Source organism: Acomys minous, assembly GCF_964271855.1.
Source record: "Acomys minous genome assembly, chromosome: 11".
Lineage (NCBI taxonomy): Eukaryota > Metazoa > Chordata > Mammalia > Rodentia > Muridae > Acomys > Acomys minous.
In genome coordinates this window covers 59,295,989-59,316,677 of record NC_140492.1, presented here as the reverse complement: position 1 = coordinate 59,316,677, position 20,689 = coordinate 59,295,989, and the positions used below count along the sequence as shown (strand labels likewise).

Genomic DNA, 20,689 nt, shown 5'->3' with positions numbered 1-20,689 from the left:
CTTTTTCCATCATGTGGGTTCTGGGGATCAAGCTCAGGTCATCAGACTTGACAGCAAGTGCCTGAGCCATCTCACTGAAGGCCACACCACAACTTGGTCCTCTTATTCCATTGTGGGGATTAGGGGATTGCACTAGATCGTCAGGCTCAGGTGGTAAGCACTTGTGTGCTATCTTGTTAACTGCTCTCTTGTTTATATTCTGAATTATAGTAAAATAATTTTTAGCTGTATAATTATGCTTACATGCCTTCAAGATCTATTTATTTATTGATTTTATGTGCATAGGTGTTTGGCCTATATATTTGTCTATGTGAGGGAGTTGGATGCCCTGGAATTGGAGTTACAGACAGTTTGAGCTGCCATGTGGGTGCTGGGAATTGAACCTGGGTCCTCTGGAAGAGCAGCCAGTGCTCCTAACCACTGAGCCATCTACCCAGGCCCTGCTTATATTCTTTATGTAAATCCAATTGACAAAAGTGTATTATGTGCATGGCTGGATTTTGGTTGAGTTTAGAATTTTTGCTTTATAACCTTAAATGAGGCTCTGGTCTCATTTGCTATTTTGTTTGGTTTTGGTATCAAAGTTTCACTAACGTTATAAAATGAGATATGTGGCCTATTTATTCTTTGAAAGCATTTCTATAAGTTTGCCATATATATATATATATATATATATATATATATATATATATTTTAAGATTTCTTCATTTTACTTTGTATGTATGAGATCATCAAAATATACATAAAAGCTATACTAAATAGCTAAAATAATGTCTTAGTTCACAGTTTCTACTGCTGAGATGGAACAACTTGACCATTAAGCAAGTTGGGGAGGAAACGGTTCATTTGGCTTATACTTCCACAGTGCTGATCACCACTGAAAGAAAACAGGACAGGAACCTGGAGGCAGGAGCTGAAGCCGGGGCCGTGGAGGGGAGCTGCTCACTGGCTCGCAAGGCTTCACGTGGCTTGCTCAGCCTGCTTTTTTGTTTGTTTGTTTTGTTTCTGTTTTTTTTTTTTTAAAGATATTTTATTTAATTTTAATTTATGTGCGTTGGTGTGTGTGTGGGTTAGATCTTGGAGTTACAGACACTTGTGAGCTGCCATGTGGGTGCTGGGAATTGAATCTATGTCCTTTGGAAGAGCAGGCAGTGCTCTTAACCACTGAGCCATCGCTCCAGCCCATTTTTGTTTTTGTTTTTCTTTTTCTTTTTCTTTTTTCTCGAGACAGGGGTTCTCTGTGTAGCCCTGGCTGTCCTGGCCTAGAACTCACAGAGATTCTCCTGCCTCTGCCTCACTGAGTGCTGGGATTACAGGCATGAGCCATCACGCACTGGGCTGACACTTTCTCATTTTATATCTGAAGTAAGAATGACCCCGACAGGAGACATACTGAGACATTTTTGAAGTAAAACTGAGTGAGGCATCAAAGTTTACTATCGACGGGTTCATTTTTTGACTAAATTTTTAATTTACACTTTAGAATTTAAGAAACACATTGACACATAAACGAAACAAAATAGGTACTTTTAAAAAAATTATTTTTATGTGCCTTGGTGTTTTGCCTGCACCTTTGTTTGTGTGAGGGTGTCAGATCCCCTGGAACTGGAGTTATGGACAGTTAGTTGTGAACTGTCATGTGGGTGCTGGGAATTGAACCCCGTTGGTGCCAGTGCTCTTAACCACTGAGCCATCACCCCAGCCCCAAAACATCTACTTTATGTGAAATCCTGAGCGTTCCATGAAGGGTTTTGGTACTTCTGAAGATTCTTCAAGGACCCTGGGATCAACGCCGTGTTTAGGAAAATACCTTTGGAGTTTGGAGAAGGAGTCTAGTGTTTCAAATAAGAGGCTAGCAGGGAGCAACGCAGGATTCAAAACCACGGCTGGGCGCGCGGAGGCTCGCAGAGACTACGCCTGCGCGGAACTCACCACACACACACACACACACACACACAGCGGCAGGGGGCGGAGCCTTGGGCCGGCCAGTGCGCCTGCGCATAGCACGCAACGGCGTGGGGGAGGGAAGGCCGTGTGTGTCTGTGTTGTTGTTCCGCGGCGGCGGCGGCGGCGGTAAGATGGCTGCCCACGGGGGCTCCGCAGCGTCGTCGGCGCTGAAGGGGTTAATCCAGCAGTTCACGGCCATCACCGGTAAGAGACACGGTTACGGGATGGTGAAGAGTCGGGGTACGGGGAGGCTGTCGGGGCGGCCCCCGATTTCATCTCACCTTCGTGCATTCCTCGCTCGGGCTTTCCCCCTCAGCTCCTGTCCTCTCTCCTGAGGAACAGACGACGACCGCGTCCGGGGTCTGCGGTTCAGGCGGGAGGCAGCCTTCCCTTCCCCCCACCCCCGCTCCATCCCCACCGAACCCCGCGCCTGTCCACAGACCCTCGATTTGGTCTCCATTCAGTTCCGAGACAGGTCCCCACGCCCCCTGCCAGCTCAGACCAGGGGCTGGGCCGAGCCCGCGGTGGCCGCGGCTGGGGACCTGCGGGCGGGAGAGTAGGGGGCCCGCAGCCGGGCCACCGCCCTCTTCCTCCTTCATCACTTTCTCCCGGTGTGTCGTGCGGCCCCGCGGGCAACGGGGTGCAGTGCCGTCCCCTCAACGCTAGCCTCTCTTCCCGGCCAGCTCATGGTCCCTCCTCCGCCCCTGGCCTGCCCTCCCGTCGCTGGGCCCCCCGGAGCCTCGGCGGTGGCCCTGGCGTGTGCGGGCCTCCTCCCTCCCTGTAACGGGGAGGCCGGTGGGTTCTGCCGCGCCTTTCCACATCCCGGGGGACTTGCTGCCGGGAACGAGAGGTGCGGAGGGGTACCTTAGCGATGGCGGGTTTAAGATAGGTATGAGGAGGGACCCCCCCCCCCCAAGCTAATGTGTGTATGTGTGGCGGGGGTGGGGGGGGAGGCCTAGAGTAATCCTGGGTGGCCTTTCCCACCTCTTCATGATAAAATCAAAGATTGAGACGATGGCGCCGGAGCGGTTGCTGATAAAATAGGGATGGCGGCAGAAACTTCTTGCAGAGAAATCTGTTTTTGGGCGTCGGTATCCGGGAAACCTTAGGCCTAGCTTTTGCTTTCCCTTTGGACCCCGGTGAAGGGCAGATGCAGGTTCTTAACCGCCGCCGGGAGGACAGGCTCGAAAGCCATTCTGTGAATGCGCTAAGTCTTGTTTCTCTCTGACGGTGCTCAACTTTTTTTTTTTTTTTTTTTGCATGAGTTATTAGAGGGCGGAGCAAATGAAGAAGTTCTCTGTGGAGTGATTTGAGAGAAGAGTACTCCATGTGCCTGAGTGTGATTTTTGCTGTGCTAGTTTATCATTTTGAAAAGAGGTCAGAAAGTTAGTTCTTGCTCTGAGCAGGGCTATCTTTTCTTTGGCAGTAATTCGTTAGATGTGGAGAATATTTCCAGTTTGTCTTGAGTCTGATGTGTAAGAGCTGTAAGACGTGGGATTTTTAAACGGTGCATGTTGTTTGGAGTTTGGAGTTTTTTTTTGTTTTTTTTTTATGACGGAAGCTACTTTTATTTTTTGCTCTGTAACGATAATTAGATGGTTGAGGGATTGTTTTCTGTCTTGCAACGTGAAATACATCGAAGCTGGTAAAACAAGATTTGTAATAAAACTGAGGTGAAAAGTAAGAAAACTGAAATATTGTTATGCTTTGTGGTGGGGTTATTGTATTTATTATAATATGTGGACCAATGTCTAAACAAACCAACATTATGGAAAGAAATTAGATTTGTGTGTAAACAAGTTAATACTGCCGAATTATTTGCATAGAAAATCCAGTAGTCACACAGAGAAATATTGTTAATCTTTCTTTGGATTTCCTAGAGATAGTTTAAGGTGTAACTATTTAGTTTTAGGATCTTGGGCAAATTATTACCACTTCGTTTTCTTCTACAAATTAATGTCACTCAGAAACTCAATTGTCTTAACCTCACATTATTTCTTATGCAACATTTTCAAAACATATACACAGAACCCAAATGTGCTGAAATAAATAGACTCAACTGCTCAAATACTATATAATAATAATAATGATAATTATTATTTTGTTTTGAGACAAGGTTTCTCTGCGTAGCCTTGGCTGTCCAGGACTTGTTTTGTAGACCAGGCTGATCTTGAACTCACAGCAATCCTCCTGCCTCTGCCTCCGAGTGCTAGGACTGCAGGTGTGCGCCGCTGTGCCTGGCTTGCTCTAATACAGTTTTGTCTGCCAGTCTAGTCTATGCAGCTTGTTCCTGGCCTCGGCCTCTGTGCTGCTGGATCAGATGGAAGTTCCTTGGTCGATAGTGGTTTCTGCAAGACTACAGAAGAAATAAATCCTTTAGCGGGGTCTTTTGTGGGTCAGGTTCAGCCTTTGGCTGCTGCATTTATAGGTATGAGCCGCTATACCTGGCTCCTTAGAGTATTGCTAATTTCTTTTCTTTTGTTTTTTCTTTTCTTTCTTTTTTTTTTTTTCTCTTTCTCGAGACAGGGTTTCTCTTTAATCCTGGCTGCCTTGGACTCTTCTTTTGTAGACCAGGTTGGCCTTAAATTCACAGAGATCCACCTGCCTCTGCCTCCCCTATTGCTAATTTTTTTCTTTTTTTCTTTTTTTTTTTCCTTTCTTTTCTTTTTTTAAGTTGGGCTTAAACTTAAGGCCCTAGGGTGGGCGTGGTGGCACACACGTTTAATCCCATCACTCAGGCGGATCGCTGTGAGTTCAAGGCCAGCCTGAACTCTACAAAGTGAGTCCAGGACAGCCAAGGCTAACACAGAGAGACCCTGTCTTGAAAAACCAAAACAAACAAACAAACAAACAAACAAACAAAAAACTCAAGGCCCTGAATATATTAAGTACCCACTCTGCCACTGAGTTGTATTCAAAGCACCCTAAAAGTTACACATATTTTGGGGGAGTCATTGGTTAAGAGTGAATGCTAAATGCTGTTCTGCTTCTGAACTCCACTGTCAACCAGCTGTATATTAACTCCCCCGCTCCTCTTTCGATACTTGACATGTCTCACTACATGACTCCTGCCCTAAAACTCACTATGTAGAGTAGGCTGGCCTTGAACAGAGAGATCTGCCTGCTTCTGCCTTTGTTTCCCCAGTGCTTGGATTAAAGGTGTATACTACCCTGCCTGATTTTCTATTGATAAATATTAGGACTCTTTAGAAGAGTGTGATGAACTATTTGGAAGTTGATTAAACTTGATGTGGTGGTATGCAGTTAGTCCTACTTAGACTGAAGCAGGAAATCTTTTGATGTTTGTTTGATTTTGTTTTTTTATGAGACAGGGTCTCTGAAGTCCTGGCTATCCCAGAACTCACTATGTAGACCAGGCTGACCTAAAACTAAGAGGTCCTCTTGTCTCTGCCTCCCAAGTGCTGGGTTCAAAGGTAGATGCCACCATGTCCAGCTTCAGGAAGATCTTTTGATCCCTGTATGACATAGTGAAACCCTTTCTTTTGAAGGTGGGGCTGGAGAGATGGCTCAAAGGTTAAAAGCACCTTCTGCTCTTCTAATGGTCCCAAATTCAATTCCCAGTAACCACATGGTGGCTCGTGAGCATCTGTAATGAGATCTGGTGCCTTCTTGTGGTGGGCAGGTGGACATGTGGGCAGAATGCTGTATAAATAATAAATAAATCTTTTAAAAAAAATAAGAAGAAAGAGAAGAAGAAGAAGAAGAAGAAGAAGAAGAAGAAGAAGAAGAAGAAGAAGAAGAAGAAGAAGAAGGCGGCGGCAGCAGGCAGGCCCATATCACAACCATCTGTAACTCTAGTCCAAGAGGATCCATCCAATATTCTATTTTGGCCTTCCTGGTACAAGGAGTGTACATGTTGTGTGAGCAGACATAAAATAACATAGGCAAAGCATTCATACATACAAATTAAAAATAAATAAATCTTTTAAAAAATTATTCATCTAGGCTGTAGTGGCTCATGCCTTTAATCCCAGCCAGCACTTGGGAGGCAGAGGCAGATGGATATCTGAGTTCCAGGACAGCCATGGCTATACAAAGAAACCCTTTATCTAAAATAAAAAACAAACAAAGCAAAATTTAAAAGATATATAATAGGGGGGTTGGAGAGATGGCTCAGAGGTTAAGAGCACAACCATATGGTGACTCAACCATCTGTAATATAATCTGGTGCCCTCTTCTGGTGTGCAGATATACATACAGGCAGAGCATTGTATACATAATAAATAAAAAAAATCTTTATTTTATTTTATTTTTGTTTTTTCAAGACAGGGTTTCTCTGTGTGGCCCTGGCTGTCCTGGACTTTCTTTGTAGACCAGGCTGGCCTCCAACTCACAGAGATCTGCCTGTCTCTGCCTCCTGAGTGCTGGGATTACAGGCATGTGCCACCACGTGCAGCAATAAATAAACCTTAAAAAAAAAGATGTATAACACTTTGTGTTATATATCATATTATTTTTAGGGGAAAATGGCAGGAATTAATTTTCCACTATTACCACAGTTTTATGTATTTAACATAGTCTTCCTCATTTGAGTATCCCAGGCTGGCTTAGTACTCCTGCCTCTTCCTCCCAAGTCTGGGACAAATGCTTTATATACTTGTCTCTATATACTGTGGATCATGGTATACATAATAGAGACTTCAGACAACTGTACTGATTATATCTTAACTATTTTGGTGGTTTTTGTTATGAATTTATGAAGAGCCTACCTTTGTTATCTAAGGCTAGATAAGAAAACTAGGGCGGGTGAGATGGCTCAGCAGGTGGGAGAGGAGCTGTCCTCTGTGCTTACCTCAGCATGTGCATGCCTGTGCACAAGCGCGCGCACATACACAAGTGATAAAAACATTAAAAAAGAGAAGTAAGAAAGTAAGTCTTATGAAATATTGCTTTTGTTTTGAGATAGGGTCTTGTATAGCCTAGGCTAGCCTTGAACTAACTATATAGCAGGGGTTGTCTTGAACTGCTGATCTCCCTGTCTACACTTCCCAGGTGCTGGGATTACACTTGTATGCTACCACATCCAGTTTATGCCATGTTGGTCTTTTTAGCTCTGGGCTTTACTTCAGTTAGGCAAGCAGTACCAATGGGGCTACATCACCTGTTCTTGATATTTTATACTTACACCACATTTAAAAATATTTGTAAGCGGGGCTTGGTGGCACACGCCTTTAATCCCAGCACTCGGAAGGCAGAGGTAGGCGGATTGATGTGCGTTCCAGGCCAGCCTGGTCTACAAAGCAAGTCCAGGACAGAAACCCTGCCTCAGGGGGGAAAAAAACCCCCAAAACAAACAAATAAATAAATATATTTGTAGTCATATTGGTTTTCCACCTACTCTCAAGGTTCAACTCTACTTAGTTTCAGAGAGCAGACTGAATTAATTCTCAAAACAGGAAGAAATAATGTATTGGATTAATTCTGGGAGAACTGTTCGTAGAGCTTTGTGCATAGCAGGCATTTGTAAGCTTGAAAAAGGTACAGGATCTCATTGTAGAAGAGACCTTAGTTTACTATTTCTCAAAAACTGTTGAGTGAGCAGATGACAAGTGTTACTACTGGAGACGAGGTTCTTACCAAATAGCCCTGGCTGGTCTGGAACTCACTGTGCACATGAGGATGGCCTGGAACTCAGAGATCTGCTCAAGTCCTGGGCACACACCACCATACCTGGGTTGGATATTTATTGTAACGTTAGAAACATTGGTGTGATTAGTATTTGGCTTTGTGGCCAATTTCCATTTGTGTTTTCTGAATATTTCTCTTGGGTTGATATTAAATTATGACTGAGAGCATTATGTAAGGAAATGTTGCCATGAAAATCCCTGGTATTCTAGTTACTATCTCAAAAGATGATAATGAAGTTTGACCCTCTGCACCCCCCCCCCCAAATCACATGATAGATGAGATGTTCCAGGCTCTCATCCTGGCACCAGGAAGGTCTGAGTTCCAGGCAAACCAGAGTTACAGGGTGACATCTTGTATTAAAAACAAAAAGAAGGGGGTGGAGAGATGGCTCAGCAGTTAGGAGCACTGTTTGCTCTTCCGGAGGTCCTGAGTTCAATTCCCAGCAACCACATGGTGGCTCACAACCGTCTATGAGATTTGTTACCTTCTTCTTGCATGCAGGTGTACATGGAGGCAGGACAGGTATATATAATAAATAGATAAATCTTAAAAAAAAAAAAAAAGAATTTCCTTTTTAAAACCCGGAAGAGACATTTCTGACAGGAAATATGTGCAAAGGCTTGGAGGTGAGAGAGTGAGAGAAGAGACAGCAGGTCTAGGGATTGGTGAGAATTCCAAATGAATAAGGCATAGCTGGTAGAGAGATACAGTAAGTACAGCTAAAAGAGCCTTGTAAACCACTTTAGGGAATCTCGGCTTTGTTATTTGTTTTTGTTTTGTTTTGTTTTTGTTTTTTGAGATAGGGTTTCTCCAGGCAGCCTTGGCTGTCCTAGACTCGCTTTGTAGACCAGGCTGGCCTCAAACTCACAGCGATCCACCTGCCTCTGCCTCCTAAGTGCTAGGGTTAAAGGCGTGCGCCACCATGCCTGGCTGGCTTCATTATTTGTTGGGGCTTTTTAAAGAAAGAGCTTCTTAGCTATAGTGGAGAAAAGATGCCAGACACCTGTTGCATTAATACAAGAAATGGTTTACAGTAAGGAACAGAGCAAAAGTGAACTTTAAAAGACCCAGAAAGAGCTGGGTGGTAGTGGGATATACTTTTAAGAGGCAGAAGCAGGTGGATCTCTGAATTTGAGGCCAACCTGGTCTACAGATCGAGTTGGAGGACAGCCAAGGCTGCATACAGGAAAGACCCTGCCTCATTGGGTGTGGTGAGGTATGCTTTAATCCCAGCACTTGGAGGCAGAGGCAGGTGGATCTCTGAGTTCGAGGCCAGCTTGGTCAACAAAGAGAGTCCAGGACAGCCATGGCTACACAGAGAAATCCTGTCTCGAACCCCTCCCCCACAAAAAAAAAAAGAGTTTGGGAGATAGCTCATTTATGAAACTACTTGCTGCAAAAGCATGAATTCCATCCTCAGGACCTAGATAAAAATGTCAGCATGCTTGTTATCCCAGGGCTGGGGAGAGACAGACAGATATAGATCCTTGGAGCTTGCTGGCCAGCCAGCTGATAGAGGAGTCTAATGAGATTCCCAGTCTCAGAAACAAACAAAGCTACACAAAACCAAACAAACAAAACACACTTAGATTGCCATTGAGAAGCAAAACCTAAAGTTGGCCTCTGGCCTCCACACACACAAGTAAATATACACATTTATTTCCCTCTTTTCTCTTTCTCTCAGTAGAATAGAAAGAAAATCTTAGTTTTTTGTTGTTGCCGGGCGGTGGTGGTGCACGCCTTTAATCCCAACACTCGGGAGGCAGAGGCAGGCGGATCGTTGTAAGTTCGAGGCCAGCCTGGTCTACAGAGTTAGTCCAGGACAGCCAAGGCTGCACAGAGAAACCTTGTCTTCAAAAACCAAAAACCAAAAAAAAAAAAAAAAAACATGTCTGGAAGATCTTGCCAGTGTAATGCCAACAGTGTGGGAGGCAGAGGCAGAGGATCTCTGTGAGTTCCAGGCCAACCTAGTCTATAAAGCAAGTCCAGGACACAGAGAAACCCTGTGTAAAAACCAAAACAAAAGAGTCTGGAAGAGCTCAGAAAATCGTGATCCAGTTATAGGTCATATAACCAAGGAAACAGCTCAGAGAAGTAAACTGACTTGGGTTATACCTGTCTAGATCAGTTTTGAGGCCTTTTTTTCACTACTTTTCCCAGGCTGGCCTTCAACTCTATATAGCTGAGGCCAGCTTCAAATTTAGGATCTTCCTGCCTTTTCTTCCTGAATAGCTATTGACAGAAGCAATCTGTGGAAGGAAGGCTTTGTTTTGGCCCATAATTTAAGAGTATAGTCTACTGGTGGAATGGCATGGCGCTAGGAGCATAAGTCAGAATGAATCCTGGGTACTCTTGCTTTTTTGGTTTTTGTTTGTTTGTTTGTTGTTGTTGTTGTTGTTTTGAGACAGTTTCTCTGTGTAGCCCTGGCTATCCTGGAACTTTCTTTGTATACCAGGTTGGCCTTGAATTCACAGAGATCCACCTGCCTCTGTCTCTTGAATGCTGGGATTAAAGGCGTGAGCCACCGCTGCCCAGCTGTTCTTGCTTTTTTATTTAGTCTAGGACCCCAGCCCTTGGCACGATGCTACCTACATTTAGGTTGTCTCTTTTGTCTGTCCTCAGTTAAACTTCTTTGAAATGCCATCAAAGATACCTAGTCAAATTAGCAATGAAGAGCAGCTATCACACCTTATACAAAGTCCTACAGGTTTACTTCTTACATATACTTACACTTACATATACATGAATAAGTAAAAGATGGTGCCAAAGAGCCAGGCTCAGTGGCACACTCCTGTGATCCTAGCACTCAGGGAGACAGAGGCAGTTGGATCTCTGAATTTGAGGACAGCCTGGTCACCAAAGTGAGTCCAGGACAGCCAAGGCTACACAGAGAAACCCCCTGTCTCCAAAAAACAAAACAAAACAAAACACTTGCCCCGTTGTTTCCCTGGAGGCTGCCTTCCTTGCCTGTTTGCATTCCCCTGAGCGGTTAGGAGAGTTCCAGTTCTCCTCACTCTCGTAAGCACTTTGTATTTTAACCTTCCTTTATAAAGCGCGTTCTGTAAGTGTGTAGTAAGTGTAATACAGTTGTGCCTTTAATTTGCATTTCCCTAGTGACTGTTGTTACAGGGTGTTCCCCCCCATCCCCCCCCCCCCCCAATAGGGCTTCTCTATGTAGCCTTGGCTGTTCTGGACTTCTTTTGTAGACCAGGCTGGCCTTGAGCTCACAGAGATCTTCCTGCCTCTGCCTCCCAAGAGATGGGATTAAAGGTGTGTGCCACCACCGCCTGGCTAGTGATCTGTTCTAATCTTCTGGCTCATTCTGTCTTCACCTGTGTCTAGCTTCTCTCTTCTACCTCTCTCTGTAAAACTCTCCCAGTAAAAACTGCCTTTGAGCCGGGGGTGGTGGTGGTGGTGGGGGGGTGGTGGTGGCGTATGCCTTTAATCCCAGCACATGGGAGGCAGGCGGGTTTCTGTGAGTTCAAGGCCAGCCAGGGCTACAAAGTGGAGAAACCCTGTCTCAAAAAACCAAACCAAACCAAACCAAACCAACCAACAAACAAAAAAAACCCGCCATTGAATTCCCTAACGGAACTGTCACAAACTCAGCTCCACTGCACTGCCTCTCAACCAAACTGTCTAGAACACTGCCTCTGTCTCCTCAGTTCTGGGATTAAAGGTGTGCCACCACACCTGGATTTAAACTTTTCTTTTCTGGGAAACGTATCAGGCTGGAGGTTTGAACTCAGAGATCTGCTTGTCTCTGTCTCCTGGTATTAAAGGAATGTCTGTATTCCAGGCAGAGCAGCCATGTTACTGGATTAAAATTTCTCTGCAATACTACCTTCTTGTCACTGGAGGTTTGCTCCCTGTTGCAGTGAAGGACTGGCCTTTTCTAACCAGACTTTTAATAGTCTCAGAAAGAAGAACTTATTAGCTCAATCCAACATGATTTGTAGTTAAAAGCTAGCCTGAACTACATAATGAAACCATGCCTTAGAACAAAAACAAACAAGGCTGGAGAGATGGCACAGAGGTTAAGAGCACTTGCTGCTATTCCAGAGGTCCTGAGTTCAATTCCCAGCAACCACGTGGTGGCTCACAACTATCTATGATGAGATTTGGTGCCCTCTTCTGGTGTGCAGATGTACATGCAGGCAAAACACTATACAGTTGTTAAATACATCGTTAAAAACAAAAACAAACAAACAAAAATGAGCAAAAGCTTTGTACTGAAGCTGAAAATCTCCAGGGTTGAAGACTGGTGAGGTTAAGGTTAAATTATGCAGGTTTCAGTTTTTTGGTTGTGGTCACTTAACTTAAGTTGGCTTCTCCTGCTACCATGAAGTGGATGTTTAAGGAGGACCACTCACTGGAACACATGTGTGAAATCCAGAAGATCAGAGCAAAGTACCCCAGCTGGGCTCCAGTGATCATAGAAAAGGTGTCAGACTCTCAGATTGTTGACACTGACAGAAGGAAGTACTTGGTTCCTTCTGAGAAAGCCATCTTCCAGTTTTTGTACAAGACGGTCCTACAGTCCAGCCTAACTATGGAGCAGCTTTATAAGAAGGAAAAAGATGAAGGTGGATTCTTGTATGTGGCCTACAGCAGAGAGAACAAGTGGCTTCTGAGGGCCAGTGCTGGGCTAGGTGCACCTTTCCTGCTTGTGTATCTTGTTTGTTTGTTTTGTTTTGTTTTGTTTTGAGACAAGGTTTCTCTGTGTAACAGTCCTGGCTGTCCTGGACTTGCTTTGTAGACCAGGCTGGCCTCCAACTCACAGCGATCTGCCTGCCTCCCGAGTGCTGGGATTAAAGGCGTGTGCCACCACGCCCCGCAATAATCATTTATTTATTTATTATGTATGCAGTACTCTGCCTGCAAGTACATCTGCAGGCCAGAGGAGGGCATCAGATTACATTATGGCTGTGAGCCACCATGTGATTGCTGGGAATTGAACTCATGACCTTGAAGAACAGTCAGTGCTCTTAACCACTGAGCCATCTCTCCAGCCCAGCCCAAGAATTTTAATTTAATTTATTATTATTGTTATTATTGTTGTTATTGCGACTGTGTACCCCTGGCTAGCCTAGAACTCACTATGTGGATCAGGCTGGTCTCTAACTCAGTGCTAGGATTAAAGGTGTCCAACACCTGCCAGATCTTTGTGTATCTGTGTTGAGGCTGGGTGGTGGTAGTGGTGCACGCAGTGTGTTTATAGAGGTCAGGAGATAATATTCAAGAATTGGTTTTGTCCTTTCACTGTGGGTTCTTGGGATCTATATCATGTTATCAGGCTTGCTTAACAAGTACTTTTACCCACTGAAACATCTTGTTGTGCCAAGACATTTATTTTAAAGAAATCCTTTGGTATACATATATTTGTCCAATTATTTAATACATTTGCATAATGCTTACTTTTTTACATAAAGATATCTTGGATGAAAAGTTGATACTATAGGATGTAAACCATCTTCAGTGCTTTTCAGAGTTGGTCAATATTTTGATTTCATGACAATGCTGCTTCTTCAAAAATACATGATGGCTCAAGTATGTATATTGCTACTTTAGAAATTGATGGAAATTTTATCGTAATCTCAGGCCAAATTTTTTAGGAGATAGGCAGTCCAGAGTGTTGACATGTTGCTTGAGGATTGGCTTAACTTTCTCATTTTGCTTTTATTGTTTTTATTATTCCTTGATTTATTTGTCTAGCTCAGGCTTACCTCGACATTTATCTCCCTCCCTAATGTTAGAATTACAGGTGTATGCCACCATGCCTCGCTCATGCTGTCTTGTTGTTATAGAACAGAAAGTCCCAGTCTTCTATTTTTACCAATAAAGACTCAGGAGCCAGATGCTGGGGTGAAAGCCTGCTAGCTCAGAGAGGCAGAGAAAGTACCCAGCTGACCTTTCTACTCTACCGACATTACAGAAAGAAAAAGGCCCTTCTACTCAGCTCATGTCCCAGATGGAAAAAGCCCAAAGCTTCTCCACAGTCTTAAATATGCTTCTGTGAAAGTCTGTACTTTTCTTACTTAATTCCTGTCAGCTGATTTCTAGGGTTGACTTTATTTAGCTCTTGGATTTTTTTTTTCCTAGCAGGGTTTCTCTGTGTAGCCTTGGCTGTCCTGGACTCACCTTGTAGACCAGGCTGGCTTGGAACTCACAGAGATCCACCTGCCTCTGCCTCTCTAAGTTAGCTTTTGAATTGGAGATGTGTGCAAGGGCTGAGCCAAAACCACAAGTACTTGTTTACAGTAAACAGAAAGCTCTTGGGTTAAAAGTGTGTGTTGGGGTTGAGCGGCTCCACAACTTGAAACAGTTTTTTACAGTTCACAGTCTCAGGGTTCACAGTGGGATCAAGTATCCTGCAACACTTTTATTTTATTCAGAATTCACAATTAAAGTGTCATTGGAATTCTGGGAAGGAGTAGGGTGGTGGGAAGGTGACAGTACAGATTTGTATGCAATAGTCATTTGTCGCTTGAACTTCTTTTCTTTTTTTTTTTTTCTTCCTCCTGTTTGAAGTGGAGTTACATTCTATAGTGTAGGTTAACTTTGATCTTGCCTCAGCTTCCCGGCTAAGGACAATCTTGTATATTTTGTATGCAGTTCAAGAGAAATTATGATTTTACTCAAAAAAGAATTGGTAGAGAATCACATGTGTATATCAAGGGTACTGGCTCAGTGGGTAAAGACACTTGCTCCTAAGCACGATGATCTGAGTTAAGTCTCTGACTTACTTGGTAGAAGGAGAAAACTGACTCCTGAAATTTGTCCTTTGATCATACTGTGACATGCACACACCTCATACACACAAGATAAATTTTAATATAGGAAAAAAAGTAGGGCTAGGCATAAATAAACAGTGTTTAAAAAGGGTATCAGAAGGTGCACGCCTTTAATCCCAGCACTCGGGAGGCAGAGGCAGGCGGATCCCTGTGAGTTCGAGGCCAGCCTGGTCTACAAAGCGAGTCCAGGACAGCCAAGGCTACACAGAGAGACCCCCGTCTTGAAAAACCAAAAAAAAGTGTATCAGTGTATTTTTTCCTTGAGAACCCCACTCTTAGATGTTTGTTTCTTTCTGTTTAAAGATTTATTTATTTATTATGTATACAGTGTGCCTGCCTGCCAGAAGAGGGAACCAGATTTCGTTGTAGATGGTTATGAGCCACCATGTGGTTGCTGGAAATTGAATTTGGGACATTTGGAAGAGCAGCCAGTGCTCTTCACCTCTGAGCTGTCTCTGCAGCCCCACAGGTGTTATTTCTTACTTTGCATTAATAAAGTTACATTCACTCTGGTTTAAACCTTTTTTCAAAAAGGAGCATGACCAAAAGCAGAGTTCTTGAAACAAGTTTGTAGTGGAATTTTAGGAGTGGGCATAGCAAAAGTTGAGTAAGAGTGATCTCCTTAGATAAAACCCTAGGACTTGCTGCTTGATGGTATGTTCATAGTTGAGGGAGGATGAACAGTCTCAGAAAGCTGAAGTTTAGCAGCCCGCTGTATCTTTGACTTGATTATTTCCTGAGGAAAAAATGTTTTTTTCCGAGACAGGGTTTCCCTGTGTAGCCTTGGCTGTCCTACACTCACTTTGTAGACCAGGCTGGCCTCAAACTCAAAGCGATATATCTGCCTCTGCCTCCTGAGTGCTGGGATCAAAGGCGTGCACCACCACGCCCGGCCTGAGAAAAAAAAAATTTTAATAATTATTTTTATTTTATGTACATTGTTGTTTTTGACTGCATGTATGTCTGTGTGATGATGTAAGATCCCTTGGAACTGGAGTTACAGACAGTTGTGAGCTGCCATGTGGCTGCTGGGAATTGAAACTGGGTCCTTTGGAAGAGCAGTCAGTGCTCTTAACGGCTGAGCCATTCTCTAGCCCCTCCCTGAGTAATTCTTGACCTTGAAGAAATATTTGTTTTCTGGCTTACTGTGAAGGACATTACAAAGGCTACACATAGATTCATTTAGATTCATAGGGTGACATGGAACTTCTACACCTGGAAGCAGACATGCCATCCTCCAAGAACCTCACATTTGGTTTTTTGAGAAGCTCTCTGAAGGCTGTTATTACTGGTTTTTACGGAGATTTCACCACATATTTATTGGTTAACCTTTAGTACTGCTACCCTTTCCTAATCTACCTTGATCTTTCAGGTGATCATATTCCACCCTGAAAGCTGCCAGAGGCTTCCAGCCATTAGTCAGCCCCAATTGCATACCTTAAGACACTGGTTTGAAGATTCCAAGGATTTTTAGAATTGTATGCTAGGAAATGGGACTTAAGATCAATGAATTTCATGTTATGCCACATGAAAGAAAGTTCCATATTCCTCCAGTTTTCTCCTCCCCCCATAAAAGATGTTTATTTTTCAATTAAAAAGTAATTGGTTTAGCCAGGCATGATGGCTCATGCCTTTAATCCCCTAGCACTCAGAAGGCAGAGGCAGGCGGAGGCAGAGGCTGGTGTATCCCTGTGAGGTCACAGCCAGCCTGGTCTCCAAATTGAGTCCAAGACAGCCAAGGCTACACAGCAAAACCTTGTCTCAAAAAAACCAGGGGAAAAAATAGATTTTTGTTTTTTGTTCTTTTACACAGGGTTTCTTTTTGTAGTACTGGCTGTCCTGGGACTAGATCTGTAGACTGGGCGGGCTGAACTCACAGAGATTCACCTGCCTCCAGAGTGCTGGGATTAAAGAGGTATGCCGCCACCACCTAGCAAAAATTAATTATTTTTTTAGCTCTGTGGGCTCTGTCTGTGTGTGTTGTCCTGCATACACAAATCACAAGACAACTTGAGGGAGTGGTTCTTTTATTCTACCATGTGGGTCCCAGGCATCAATCTCAGACATGCCTTTGCCAACTGAGCCATCTTGTTGGTCCTCATGAAAAATTTTATTAAGTTTCATTTTTTGATTTATTTCTTAGATTTATATTTTTATGAGCTAGCAGAAACTGATATAGCTACTTTAAAAAAAAAGATTTATTTGTTTTATGTATATGAGTGCTGTATCTGCATATACACCTGCATGCCAGAAGAGGATGTTGGATCGCATTATAGATGGTTATGAGGCACCATGTGGTTGCTGAGAACTGAACTCAGGACCTCTGGAAAAGCAGACAGTGCTCTTAACTTTTGAGCCATCTCTCCAGCTTGATCGCAGCCATTTAAAATTATCTTTATATTGTTTAAGATACAACTCTTTTAAAATTGTTTGATTCTCTTTATTGGAAAATTTCTGTCAGGAACATTGAAAAGATTTTTAGTGGTTCTGGTTCATTTTTCTTTGATATATCATCTAGTGAACTAAAGTGCGAAATAGTTATTTCTCCTTTTGTTTTGTTTTGATTTGTTTTGTTTTTTGAGACAGGGTCTGCAAGTCCTGGCACTTGCTATATAGCCTTTGAATTTACAGAGATCCACCTGCCTTTACTTCTCAAGCGCCACCACGCCTGGCCTGGTTTTTTGTTTCTTGTTTAGTTTTCAAGACAAGGTTTCATTGTGTAGTTTGGCTGTCTTGGACTCGCTTTGTAGATAAGGCTGGCATCAAGCTCAGCGATTCACCTGTCTCTGTCTCCCAAGTGCTGAGGTGCATATACATACATGCATGTATGGAGGAAGTTCCATGTCCCTCCTCCCATAAAAGGCACAGGTATATGTGCAAGCAAAACATTCATAGACATATAAATAATAAATAAAAGGCATAGTGTTGAAAAGAATCTGTTATAAGCCAGGCCGTGGTGGCTCGCACCTTTAATCCCAGCACTCACGAGGCAGAGGCAAGTAGATCTCTGTGAGTTCGAGGACAGCTTGGTCTATAGAGTGATTCCAGGATAGCCAGGACTATATACAGAGAAATCCTGTCTTGAAAAACTATAAAAAGAAAATCTGTTATAATCCATCATTGTCTAAAAATGAAATTGGGAATGCCTAGCCTCAAGAAATAATAAAAACACAAACATTAAAAAAATTTTTATTGTGGTGGAACTAGAAGGTAAATCAGAGCTGGCATGACAGCACAGGCCTGTAATCACAGCACTCAGGAGGCAGAGACAGGTGGATCTTTGTGAGTGGAAGGCCAGCCTGGCCCACAGATGATAGATAGATAGATCTATCCATAGATAGATAGATACATAGAAAGAAAGAAAGAAAAGTAAACCAGCACTTACTCTTTAGTTATACGTTTGTAATAGAAAAGTATCACCTGTTGTGATACAAGACATAGATGGATCAGTGGACAAGTGACAAATCAACACTTTTGTTGATTCTCAGCATGCCTGAGTTAGATGAGGGAGGTGGATGAATATAATGGCATCCCAAGCATTTAGTTTGTTTTGAGTTTAGCAAATTTTATAGAATGGAGAAGAGGATTGACAAAGCAAGAGAAAAAGCTGAGACTTTGTTATGAAGGGCTGACTTTCCAGTTTTGGGATTTATCTTGTAGCCGTCAAGAAAGCCACTAAGGCCGGACAATCCCAGCATTCTGGAGACAGAGGCAGGTGGGTCACTGTGAATTTCAGGCCAGCCTGGGCTACAGAGTGAGTCCAGGACATCCAAGGCTACACAGAGAAACCCTGTCTTGAAAAACACAAAAAAGCAAAACCAAAACAAACAAACAAACAAAAAAAGAAAGCTATTAAGGAAGTCTGGGTGTGTGTGTGGTATAATTAGCCTTGTGTTTTGGAGTATACTAGGTGCAAAACTGAATGATGATCTTTTAGGGCATGTTGTAGTTAGTTAAAAAGTGTGAAGGACTTGAACTAAAACCCTTGAAGTAGTAGTAACTGAAATTAGAGAGAAAAGCCAGGAGTAAGTAGCACACGCCTTTAATGACAGCACTTAGGAGGTAGAGGCTAGCCTGTTTTACATAATCAGTTCCAGGCCCACATAGTTGCCACCCTGTCTTAAAAAATTCACCTTCTCAGCACTGGAGAGATGGCTCAGATGTTAAGAGCACTGACTGTTCTTCCAGAGGTCCTGAGTTCAATTCCCAGCAACCAAATGGTGGCTCACAGCTATCTATCATGAGTGTGATGCCCTCTTCTGTCCTGTATATGCAGGCAGAGTACTGTATACATAATAATAAATAAATAAATCTTAAAAACAAACAAAGATTTATTATGTATATAATGTTTAGCCTCCATGTGTGCCTGGCCACCAGAAGAGGGCATCAAATCTCATTATAGTTGGTTGTGAGCCACCATGTGGTTGCTGGAAATTGAACTCGGGACCTCTGAAGAGCAGTCAGCCCCATAATTCCTCCTTACATAAAAAAATGCTGAACAAAATGTGTGATATTGGGGACTGGAGCAATGACATGTTAAGAGCTCTTTACTGCACTTGGAGAGTACCTTGGTTTGGTTTCCAGCATCCATATAGTAGCTCACTACTGTCTTAACTCCAGTTCCAGAGGATGGTGACGGCATCTTCTGACCTTTTTGTGCACGAGGCATACATATGGTACATATACATATATGTAATAAACATTCATGCAGATAAAATGAATAAAGATATAGCATTAAAATTTTAAAAATAATCCATATGATGCTGACAAAAGGCTAAAAAATGAAATCAAATTGGACTACAGATGTTAGCTAGCTTTACAAACCCGTGGGTTCTTCCTAAATGTGTGTGTGTGTTTTTCAAGATAGGGTTTCTCTTTGTAAGTTTTTTTTTTAAACTTCTTTTCATAGTACTGTAAAGCCCAAGAAACAAAGTCCGAGGCTTGAAGGACTCCTGTTCGGGAAGCTGATATTTTGATACCAGTCTTGGCAGGAAGTCATCCCATGTACGGAGAAGGATGTCAAACAAGGCTTGTTGCAAAGTTACATTTCCCATGTGGTCTTGGAAAACTTTACAGTCACCTATCAACTCTTATTTAATTCTCCCTATGGTTACTTCACAAAATCTATTTAGAAGGATATCTCTTCAATGCCAGACTTAAAACAATCTTCAGGTAAAAGTTCCAGGACACACTACACTAGACCTTAGTGTGCCCACTGAGCCAACTTTCTGGTCCCTAATCTTAGCACTTGGGATACAAAAGCAGAAGAACTTGAGTTAGAGGCCAGCGTGGGCTATTGTGTGAGACTCTGTCTCAGAAAAGGGAACAGGAGTGGGGAGATACGGCTCGTTGTTTAAAAGCTTGTACTGTGCAATTGTAAGGACCAGAGTTTTAATCCTACCACCATATAAAAAGCCAGGCCTCCTGCAAATACCTGAGACTCCAGCTCCAAGAGGCTCATGCATATAAACTGATGCAGATATGCACATATAAATAAATAATGAAAAAAAAATATAGGGCTGGAGAAATGGCTCAGCAATTAAGAGCAAAAACTGCTCTTGCAGAGGACGCAAGCACATGGATTGACTCAATACCACCAGCTCGGGGGAATCCAACCACCTCTCTGAATTCATGTGCACATACCCACCTCCTTACACAATATATACATAATAAAAAAATTAAAAATTACATTAAAAACTATTGCATAATGAATGAGAGGCAGGAAAACAGGAGACATTGATCCACAGAGACTGCAGAAAGTTTATATTTTATTGTAGTTGTATATGTTGTTTGTATACTATAGAGGTAACTAAAATAAAAGGTTAAAAAAGGAATGAGAGTTAAGGCTTTCTTAAAACGTAACAGCTGTGCTTGGTGGTGCACGCCTTTAATCCCAGTACTCTTGGAGGCAGAGGCAGGCGGATCTCTGAGTTTGAGGCCAGCCTGGTCTACAAAGTAATCCAGGACAGTCAAGGCTACACAGAGAAACCCTGTCTTGAAAAAAAGCAAAAGAAGGGGGGAGGGAGGTGGCATTGTGAAGAACTGTAGCACAGCATCTAATTGATTCCTGAAAAGAAATAACTGTGAAAGGAAGAATGGGGCAAAGTTCGAGTTACATAGCTAAGATTTTTCCAGAATTGAGAACAGAAAATATTAGGTATTAGAAATCATTTGCCTTTAATCCCAGCACTTGGGAAGCAGCGGCAGGCAGATTTCTGTAAGTTCTAGGATAGCCAAGGCTAGAAAGAGAAACCCTGTCTTGAAAAACAAAAACAAAAGAGCAAAAACGAACAAAAAAA

The 20,689-nt window shown here is 42.9% G+C and overlaps 1 protein-coding gene and 1 pseudogene across 2 annotated transcripts in view; both read left to right on the top strand.

Annotated features, from left to right (window-relative positions):
- The first annotated feature begins 1,998 nt into the window (after positions 1-1,998).
- UBXN7 (UBX domain protein 7) overlaps positions 1,999-20,689 on the top strand; it is a 43,569-nt gene continuing 24,878 nt past the window's right edge. Inside the window, exon 1 of the mRNA XM_084802196.1 lies at positions 1,999-2,151. Within this exon, the coding sequence (XP_084658322.1) occupies positions 2,079-2,151 (73 nt within the window). The 5' untranslated portion in view covers positions 1,999-2,078. The remainder of the gene's footprint in view (positions 2,152-20,689) is intronic.
- Positions 9,769-12,248, top strand: LOC311608600 (gamma-aminobutyric acid receptor-associated protein-like 2; annotated as a pseudogene). The gene has a single exon. The product of its transcript is annotated as a gamma-aminobutyric acid receptor-associated protein-like 2 (transcript).